This window comes from Epinephelus moara, chromosome 4 (assembly GCF_006386435.1).
Source record: "Epinephelus moara isolate mb chromosome 4, YSFRI_EMoa_1.0, whole genome shotgun sequence".
NCBI lineage: Eukaryota > Metazoa > Chordata > Actinopteri > Perciformes > Serranidae > Epinephelus > Epinephelus moara.
In genome coordinates, this window is record NC_065509.1 from 45,323,223 (window position 1) to 45,334,277 (window position 11,055).

General features: G+C 38.8%; 1 protein-coding gene across 1 annotated transcript in view; it reads left to right on the forward strand.

The window, feature by feature from the left end:
* The window catches only part of slc25a48 (solute carrier family 25 member 48), a 29,990-nt gene extending 23,907 nt beyond the window's left edge, over nt 1-6,083 (forward strand). The window contains exon 7 of the mRNA XM_050042554.1: nt 1,802-6,083. Coding sequence (XP_049898511.1) covers nt 1,802-1,906 — 105 coding nt within the window. The 3' untranslated portion in view covers nt 1,907-6,083. The remainder of the gene's footprint in view (nt 1-1,801) is intronic.
* The last annotated feature ends 4,972 nt before the right edge of the window (nt 6,084-11,055 follow it).

Here is an 11,055-nt window from a genome sequence, read left to right on the forward strand (position 1 = left end):
ATGTAGCTACCAAGGCTAGTAACGTGCAAACAACAGCTAAGAGATTAGCGAGAAAGTCGTAGAAAGGAGGAGAGCTATAAGTGCTTAAACAGAACCAGTGTGGGTTAAGACTTGAAGTAGACGTTAAAGCAACTGTAGTGAGAAAACAGGCTAGCAGAATTCAACCAGAGCGTACAGAGACGCTGTCACAGAAACACCGGAAATGACACAACTCGCTTACCGCAATACGTCAGCACGTCAGGTATTGTCAGTTTGTTTGATTGTTCAGTCCCAGTTCTGATTTATCCTACTCAGAAACAGCTCTGGACGCTTCATTAGTTCATTTACATCCGTTACCACATTGTGATTTAAGATTCCACAAAGTTGATGTAATTTACCTCTTAAAATCAGCAGATAACCTGTTACTTAAATACTCAGGCTGTACGAGCTGCTGTAAAGGAAACAGATGGTTTAATCATCTGGAGGTGAAATTGTAGAAAACAGAGTCAAACTGTGTTCCCAGAACTGGACTCCCCTGAAGTGTAGTGGACCACATGATCCCATCAGTGAACGAAAGCTCAGCATCCAGATGAGCCTCTTGTAGTAATGATCATGTTACGACATCAACAAACTTGTGACTGATCAGAGAGAGTGACTAATAATCTGATTGTTGGTGGAATAGTGTAATTCACTAGAAAACATGGAGGGAGTTGTTCTTCCAAAAAAAACAAAAAAAACAAAAAGGATCAATATAACTTATTGATCCCCCTTATTATCAGGACTCCAGACAAAGTGAGGACAGTTTGGATGGATCAGCAGAAATAAGGAAGTGAATCTTTCTGGCCTAAAATCAACATCTTGTGCTACATGCAGCATCCAGGTGTCAGAGTTCACAAAGTTCTCATGCCAAAGGTTGCAAAATGTAGGCAAACAATCCAACATCCAACAACTTCAATAACAGAGGCAGCAGTACAATATCAAGATCAATAACAGAAGGTCATTGGTATCCCAACAAAGTGGACTGGGTTAACCGCTCACAGATCAGTGAGTCAGGTTATTACAGGGCAAATTACTTAAAGGGACAGATCACCCCCAGATCAAAAATACATACATCTCCTCTTCCCTGTAGCTGTTTATCAGTGTAGATAGTTTTGGTCCAGTGTTGGAGAAATCGGCCATAGAGACGTCCTTCTCTCCAACATAATGGAACTGAATCCATTAAAAAACAAAACAAAAACAAATCTCAACATCGATGTATCTTCCAGAAATAATGACCTGGTTACTGAAGATAATTCACACATCTTGTTGTGAGCAGTTTCATGTAGGGACTACTTTCTTTATATTGAACTACACCCACCAACCATATCACAGTACAGCAGGAGGCATGTATCTACTCATGGACGTGAGATGTAAACATGAAGGTGTCCTCCTCTGCTGAGCTGTAACGTGAGACAGAGCAATTTAACAGCTTCAGTTTTCTGACTCACTTTGAGTTAAGTGAGTGAAAATATTCCAAATAAAGCGTTAGGGTTAGGGGGTTAGTACACCACAGCAGGACAATGCTGAGCTTCTGTGGTGGAGATCCAGCTGTTTCTTCAAACTGGAGGAGTGTCAACCGACATCTACTGTTGGTAACTCACTGACTGTGGATAAATACCTTATACAACTCCACTATAAAAGATCTGAACTTCATACTGGATTTATATTGCTTAAAACACGGTTGTACGCTACTGTAATCACAACAGTGGTTATTCTTTCATTTAGTCTGGGAAACAAAAGTTCAGAAATGTAAGTCACTAAAGCTGAACATTCTTGTGTGCAGATTTTCTTCCGTGGAGCGTCCGTCAACGCCATCCGAGGCTTCCCAATGAGCGCCACCATGTTCCTGACCTACGAACTGTCCCTGCAGTTCTTCAGGAGTTTCTAGGACAGAGGAAACGCGTTGGGTGTAAAAGGAATCGCACTCGGTTTTTTGGCTAATGAGCAGTTCGTTTGAGACAAGAGGTTTTAGAAGCCGCGAGTCAGAACATTTTGCTGTCAGGTGATGAAATACTTGAGCTTCTACTGACTTTCGTGCCTTACAAAGAGTGGTCATTGATTATTAGGCAACTTTATTCATTACAACTAAACTCAATGTGCTTTACATAAAAAAATCCAATGAAAATTAGGTATATGAATACAGACCCTTAATACCCCCCCCCCCCCCCCCCCCCCCCCCACACACACACACACACACACACACAATGTTTAAAGGTCTGAGAAACACTGACCTAACATTAGTTGTGTGTTTATAACATTGATATCATTGGTCTGTTAGATCAATGCTTTAAACTAGTGCCTCAGTTTTTGGGAGTTTTTTTTTTTTGTTAAATCAGAGTCAGGACACGAGAGTCATCCATGAGTTTCAGTGAGTGTAAATACCTTCACTGCTCGCCTGTGTGCAACTAGTGTGCAATAAAGTGTGGCGTCGGCTCAGAGGGAACTCATTCAGCGGCCCCTTATGGCAACAGCACAGTGATTCTGTCTCCCAACAGTCTGTCACAGGTTACAGCCTGATGATCAATGGTTTATATTTATTGATCCAGGGGACATTTTTTAAAATGTGATTTAGTTGAACTATTAATATTGTAACAGAACCTGAATCTGACTCTGAGTCACTGTTGTTGTTCACAAACTAAAGAAATGATATCATCACCTTTCTTTAGTTTTTACTGAATATTTTAAGCAAACTGTGAAACCACGTCACTGATTCTGTTCTGAAATTGATAATTCAATCATTTTTTACTAATTTCTCAATTCGTCAAGAACATCGTCAAATATTCTGACATTATTTCAGGCCCATGTTGCCCTATGTTTCACCACAGCTTTGCACATGGTGCATTCAGCAGTTCAGCCCTGTGTTAGTGCAGAACGTCAGGAAATTAGCATGCACAGATTTTAGCAGTAATTATTTTGAGACGTTGGTGTTGCACACGTCGGCATCTTACTTATACTTATATATTATATATACTTATATGCTTCAGCTGCCAATATCTAGTTTAACAGAGGAATTTAAATGTACCAAGGTCAGGACAGAGCTCTTGTTATCTGGGAGTAATGACGTGGTAGTTAGGGGTGTGGTTCCAAATCCAACCAAGGGGAGGAAGTGGAACCCAAGATCGACAGTTCAGGAGGCAGAGGCAGCTCTTAGGCATGCAGAGATTGTAGGTAATGTTCAGTTTGGCCGGGGAGGCCTGGGGCTTGGCTTAAACCGGTATGGAATAAAGCAGGTCTCAGAGATAAAAGAAAGCTGGTTGTAGAACAGATACGTAGACAGGAGGAGATATTAAGGGGTGCAAAGGTAGTGGCCCAGGCTAAACAGGGACAGTGGTTGAATTGGGAAAGTGTAGAGAAGAGGAAGCTTAGTTGGAGGGACCTGTGGAGTATGGAGGAGAATCGTATTAGATTCCTGGTAGGGGCTACATACGATGTGTTACCAACCCCCCAGAACCTAAAACTGTGGGTAAAGTTAGCTTGTGACAAGGCCGATATACATGGCGACATGACCAGGTGTTGAAATGTTTAGCTGCAGGCATCGAAGGGAAATGAAGACAGGTGAATTCAGAAGGTGTTAAGGATAGGAGTTTAGTAATTCAGTTTGTCTGCGAGGGAGAGAAATACAGAAGGGATAAGTTAGTGAGGAGGCAGGGGTGTGGCCGTCTAGAAGGTGCTTGTGATTGGGAAATGCAAGTAGATTTAGGGGGAAAGCTTGTTGTTCCCCAGGAAATAGTTTGTACCAGGCAGAGGCCTGACTTAGTGTTGTGGTCAGTGAGTCAACGGATAGTTTATTTCATTGAGCTGACAGTTCCTTGGGAAGACTCAGTGGAAGAAGCCTATGAAAGAAAAAAGCTTACATATGCAGACTTAGGAGCAGAAGCTGAGCAGCGAGGATGGAAGACTAGGATTTGTCCAGTGGAAGTGGGGTGTAGGGGATTCATAGCAAGATCAGCTGTCTCGCTCCTGGGGGAACTAAAGATCTAGTCTAGTCAGTCGATTTGGATGAGGAGAAATAATGTCAGTTGGGGGCCAGCAGGGGGAACTACTAAGCAGGGTACATAACTCCTTGAGATCAGGTGGAGAGATCCACTTCCTTTCAGGAGAAAATCCAGGAAGAGGAAGGTTATTTAAGTGTGGTAGTGGTCTATTTGAATCCCTTTTGTTTGAGACCATGCTGCAAGGTGAGTGTGCTTGCTGATCCTGAGAGTTTATTTATCTCCTTTAACTTTAGCTTATATTGTAGTTATGCTATGTAGCGTGTGAAAGAGAGTATGGTGACTGTGCTAGGAAAGGTAGTATCAGCCCTGCTTCTACCTGGAGCTCGCATGTACGGAGCCTGGGTTTCTTTGAAGGTGGCAGTGCTGTTTGGGCTGAGAAAGCCATGTGTAAGTAAGGTATAGGAGGTTACTGGGTTGGTGCAGGGAGCAGTGAGACCTAGCATTACGGGAGTGTCTCTGGGACGCCAGATCACCACCCAATGACCCCAAAGACATGTTAGTTATCACTGCTGACTGGTCTGTATAGTTAGGCCTTGCCATAATAGCTTATCATGGGGCTTAGGAGGTTATTCACTAGGTGCTGATCCTTTCTCTAGAGCACAAACTTCTTGTGTTTATTTGAACTTTCTAAAGCAAATTTACCAAAGAACTCTGTGTGTTCCTCTGAACATACTGAAGTTATGTTTTCTGTTTGGGATCAGTCCGACCTGAAACTGGTTTTTATTTTTCAGAATTTTTAATACTTACAGTGGAACTGTGTTCGCACACCTGTGGACCATCAGTATCACACAATAACATTATCACTACGTCATTACACAGATTTAAACAGTGGACAGTGATGTAGTGATTTTTAGGTTGAAAGCTCTAAAGAAAGAGAGAAAGAGCTGATTTTTATTTAATCATCATTTAACATCATATCAGTAACTATATTTAAACATGTAATAGTGACTTTTGACACGTTTAAATCAATATTTGATAAGTCAATTCAAAACCATGTCATTAATCTCTGTAAGGACAATTTCTGTTTAAGTTACAACTTTATTTAACCTCTACGTTTGAAGCAAACTCAGCTTCCTTTTAACCCAAAATGTCATATGACCTGCAAATCAACAAATCAGTGGTTGTCGTCATCACATGTACTTTACAGTGTTATTCATTAAAAAACAAGGGAGCTGTACACGATAAAATAAGACATGAAAATAGGGCTGAATGCTTTTATAATGGATGTGGCATTTTCAACACAATGTCGTGTTTTTTAGCAGGTCAGTCTCAGTGAGCGTTTAGTGTTTTTTTTTTATATAATTTTCTATTAGTTGGCACAGTTAAAATTTGCTATTTTAATATTTTCACATTTGTAATGAGAACATTAAATGTCAGTTGTAAATTATTATTTAACTTTTGAATGAAATTCAGAAATAGATGTTTGCTCTTTAAATTTTATTGAAAATGACACATCCATTCATAACATGAATTGCCTTTCAGTGCACACAGACTGCGTGTGCGTCCCCTGTTTCCACCTGCACATACTATGTTTGTGTCTTTCTTATAGTAGGAAGAGCAAGTTCACAAGTTAATTATAACTTCACATTATTATCAAGCTTATTCATATAATACAGTTAAAATGTATTAATTCAGACACATAGAAGCTAATGTTCCTAATGCTAACTGTCCTGTTATTGTTGTATGAAGTCTGCAGCGTTAACGTAGAATCATGAATGTCAACAGTTTAAACACATTTATAGCCAATGATGCATGAAGTTTCATTTTAAAATGAGATTTACTTGAAACTGATGAAATAATTACTTAAATGAATAAAAACATGTGAAGTCATGTTGAGATTTTCTCTCTCACGAAATCATGACATTCAAGACAAAATCATTAAATTATAAATCAACTCTTCATCCATAAATTGGATATTTCTGATTTTAGAGTCAACATCTTCAAAGAAATGTCTTTGCTGTGTGCGAGCCATATTTTAAATAGTTTTCGTGTTGTGTAAATACGTTGTAAATATGTAAACTACCATTCCAGATGGTGTTTTATTGTAAATAAATAAAGTTTTTAAACATGTGTTATTGCTTCTTCTCTGAATTTGTTCTTCTCAAAATAATGTGATGGTCATGTGACAGCCTGTCATGTGTTGATGGCAGTGTGAAGATAAAAAGTTGTTACCTGAAACACTTGATGATGTTTGTGTGAGTTTTAGGAAGGAGTTTATTTTCATGATGTAAATGAGCCTGACAGTTGGCCGTCTACCTGCAGACTGCTGTTAAGACTCAGATGCTCTGAGGTCACTGTTGTGTTGACTGTTGTGTATGTTCACCTGTAATGTGACAGTGTCCACTAGATGGCAGCAGATAACCGCACAAAGACCTGCAGCAGTCATTCCGTCCAGTTCCTCTTTATTTAAAATGCTCATTGACTTCAGTACCCAACAAAGTTTGTCCACAGTGACATATAATTAATGAGACTGTTCATGTTTCAGTTTTAATAATGTACATTCATTAGGGAAGTATATAATGTAACTGTTTAATAATTCAGCGTATTTCCAGAAACTATGAACTGAAACTGAGAAACTGTAAGACCTTGGAGCCTATCCCAGCTGACATTGGACGAGAGGCAGGGTACATCCTGGACAGGTTGGCAGACTATCGCAGGGCTGACACAGAGACAGACAACCATTCACACTCACATTCACACCTACGGACAATTTAGAGTTATCAATTAACCTAGTCCCCAATCTGCATGTCTTTGGACTGTGGGAGGAAGCCGGAGCACCTGGAGAGAACCCACGCTGACACGGGGAGAACATGCAAACTCTGCACAGAGGGGCTCCCACACCTGGGATCGAACTGGGAACCCCCTTGCTATGAGGCGACAGTGCTAACCACCACACCACTGTGCTGCACATCGAAAAAATCAAATCAAATAGATAAATAAATCAAAGTCATGGTATGCTATCAAATACAATCATTGTATGGCTTGGTCCCAAAAAAATAAATTGATGGATAAAAAAATAAATAAATAAATGATAAAAAAGCCAGAGTACGCCCCATAAAATACTACATATATGTATATATATATATATAGAGAGAGAGAGATAGATATATATTTAATTTAGGATTCTGTTCTGATGCCTTTGTTGTCTTTATGAAACTTGATTTTTTTATTCTTTATTACTCATTGTTCCCTGGCATTGTACTTTTAATGTCTTGCACTTTATGCATGTGCTCATATGTCATGGCTTCATTTTCCCAATACTGATTCTGTATGACATGAACATGAATAGTGCCAAGGCGTAAGATAAAATTCCCATATAAGTTATGGGAGATGGAAAATTTCACAAAGTGTCACAGACCAAAAGTATCCGCCAGAAAGTGGTTGGGAGCACGTTTCAGGCCATTCTGAGTCTACTGGATATGGTCCTGCGGGTACCTGTGTTGGATGTGGAATTCCCACAATCCTTGTTTAGCCTGAGCTTTGGTTTTAAAGGGAATAGTTCACACTTTTTTGTTTACCATCTACCTGAGTTTTAGGGTTAGGGTCAAAGGTCAGGGCCAGGATTATACCACACAATAATACTGCCATGAATTTGGCTAGGTTAAGGGCAGCTTGCCACCTATGACCCCCGGGGTCAGGTTTCATTTGTGAATAACTTTTGATAGGAAGGTGCTAGAGTCAGCCGAGTGAGATAGAGAGATGGGACCTTGACCTACTCCTACCTAATGAAGATTAACGAATAAATTGAATTAATCAAACTTTAGTGAAAGAAAGAAAATAAATCATGTCCGCGTACAGATTGAGATAACACTAAACAAAAAACGGCATGGACGCCGGTTCACCAAACAATTCACAGGTAATCAAACACTTTTTCCACGTTATCCAAAATACACACTCCTCACAATAATAACCCGAATTACCCCCCAGCAGTCAATCAAAGTCTCAGAAGCCAGCAAAAAAGAAAACATATATGTTAAGGGGGAGTCTGTTGGAGTGTAATCAAATCAAATCAAACAAAGAACCACGCAACCTCCCCACTCATCCCGCTTGGCAGCAAAGTTGTGTCTTGAGGTAATCCACAAGGAGCAAAAATAATCCACTTTATTTGGTTTGATCCTTTAGAGATGGGAAACTCCTTGCGCACCTCCAAACGCCGACTACTCATTGTCCCCGTCATGCATCACTTCCCCCTTATCTCAAGTTTTGGCATCAACATAATAACAATATTTCAGTCCATACCATACCCGTGTACATATAAATGGCATCTGATAAATTCACCATACAGCATTAATAAATGTGACAGCGGAACACGAAAAATTATAAATTTTTCCTGTCAGTAAATGCCTTGTGTAAAGTAGAACCAGGCAATCTTTACAAGTAGAACAGTTTGAGGTAAGTTTTATGAATGTATTTTGTGTTGATAGATTTGTTTGCTTGTTGTGGTAAGTATGTGACTGTAAAATTTATTTCCAATTTAGGTACATGCAGGCAAGTATGTAGGTTTCAGGTAGGTTTTATGATTGTATTTGTTGTTGGTGAATTTACGTGTTGTTATGTTAAGTTTGTGATTGTGATTGTTTTCTTTATTGATGTTTTTAATTGTTTTTCTTTCTTTCTTTTTCTTTTTTACAGCAAGTATGGATATCTATTTCAGATTTATATCAAAATATCCTTGGTATATTGTAACATATTTACAATACATTGTATAAAAATATGAAAATGCAGATGGTTTTTGCTGTCTAACAATGCTGGCTACTTGCAACAAAGAATACTAACAATTTATATCATTCATGAATCTATTTATTGCTGTTACGTACTGATGAATTGTGAGTGGCAAGTGTTGTTTTGTTTTTTGTTTTTTGTGAATCCGTGCTGTAATGTATAAAATTTATTTCCCATTTAGGTGTATGCAGGTAAGTATGTAGGATAAGAGGATGACTGCCACCCTTGAATCCCCGGTTCCAGATGTTTTCAAAAAAATGATAAAAAATCAGGGGAAGGGTTGATTGTCTTGAAAACCTAATGAACCCCCCCCCCCCCCCCCCCCCCCCCATTTTCATGGGTTAGGAAAGAAGGGATACACTCAGAGTCTCTTCGTATGTTGACCAACGACAACATAGTTGTGTGGGGAGACAGAGGCAAGGCACTGTCCAGCGCAGGTTAGTACCCAGCTACCTCCCACTTGCTGTCCTGAGCCATATAGAAGAGAAAAGAAGAAAGAAGAGAAGAGAGGGGGAGGGAGGAGGATGGAAACGTGAGGTCGCCATGGTGCCACTTGTAATGACAGACCACAGCCTAATCCGCTAAGGATATTCACCAAAAAAAGGAAAGGTAAGCGTACTACAAAGGAACTGCCAGGTATATGTTAAAATGGAAAGTTTATGTTTGAGCTAAAGAATTTTAAGTTTAAGTCATATTTATATTTTTATATTTTAAATTTTGCATTGTGTATTGTACATTTTAATTAAATTTGAGATTTAGCCCTAAAGAATTGTAAACTATAAGTTATGGTATAATTTAAAGTTTATATTGTTCATTATAAATTTTATATTTGTGGTAAAGAATTTAAGTTTATAAGTTATTGAAAGAAGTTGTTTTTGTAATTCATAAATTTTTTACAGTTGTACCTGAGTGAGCTTGAACAGAGCAGGGTGTCTCAGCCATTCTGAGGTGCTGCTACAGCAGTTGCCTCCATGTGGTCCGCACCAGTGAAGGCCATCTACTGCAACAGTCTGGATTTAAGGGCACGAAGGAATGTCTGTCTGCGAAACCCCAGCTGTGAAAAATGGGTTGTGTTGTTCGATTGAGTGTCAGTTTGGAATAAGATGCTGCAAAGTCTCGGCTTACCCCGGGGACGTTGTAAAGAATGTAAAAAAATGGAAATGGTGATGATCAGTTCAGCTTTATGTCGTCCAAAATCATGAAAAAAGTCATAGTATAGCATGTCGTCCAAAATCATGAAAAAAAGTCATAGCATGTAATCCAATATCATGAAAAAAGTCCTAGTATAGCATGTCGTCCAAAATCATGAAAAAGTCATAGTATAGCATGTAGTCCAAAATCATGAAAAAAAGTTATAGTATAGCGTGTGGTCCAAAATCATGAAAAAAAGTCATAGTATAGCATGTCGTCCAAAATCATGAAAAAGTCATAGTATAGCATGCGTCCAAAATCATGAAAAAAAGTCACAGTATAGCATGTCGTCCAAAATCATGTAAAATCGTCATAGTATAGCATGTCGTCCAAAATCATGAAAAAAAGTCATAGTATAGCATGTCGTCCAAAATCATGAAAAAAGTCATAGTATAGCATGTTGTCCAAAATCATGTAAAAAAAAGTCATAGGCTGTGTACGAAACCGCATACTATACTAGAAGTACGTACTGATATTGCCAAAATGTAGTATATAGTATGCAGTATGCAAACAAAAGCAAAATCTGTAGTATGCAAAAAATACCCGGATGTCGTACTGATTTGGAAAAATTCCACAGTATGCATCAGACCAGTCTACCTCGCCTACTGTTTCCCACAATGCAATGCGCACTTGACCGGGACCAGTCAATTGTCGTAATGGCAGACAAGAGTGATCAAGTTGGGAATACTGCGGAGATATTTTTTTATTAAGTGTCATCCCGTACTGTACTGTGCATGTGATATTATTTTATTAAGCGTTATGCAAAATCTTTGATACCTAACTGATTTAACGTACGTAGAGATGCACTAAATCATGTTGTCTGTAATGTAGCTATAATAAAAACCCAAGCTTGTGTAGCTTAATAAGATAAAATGAAATTCAATATAGACTGATCTGTTCATTTTAATATATTTATATTTATTGAAATTGTGATGTCTGTACATAAGAGCCCCAGAGGTAGCGCTGCTGTTCTGTCCAGTAAAAACATGAAGATTCACTTTATATTCAGACAAACTAATGTGGCAGCTACAATTGTTAGATTTCATCTATGAAACCGACATTTATCTTCCAAAAGGATTTATATCAGCCAGCGGTAAATCTCCAAAGAGCAGCAGGTCAGTTCATCGGA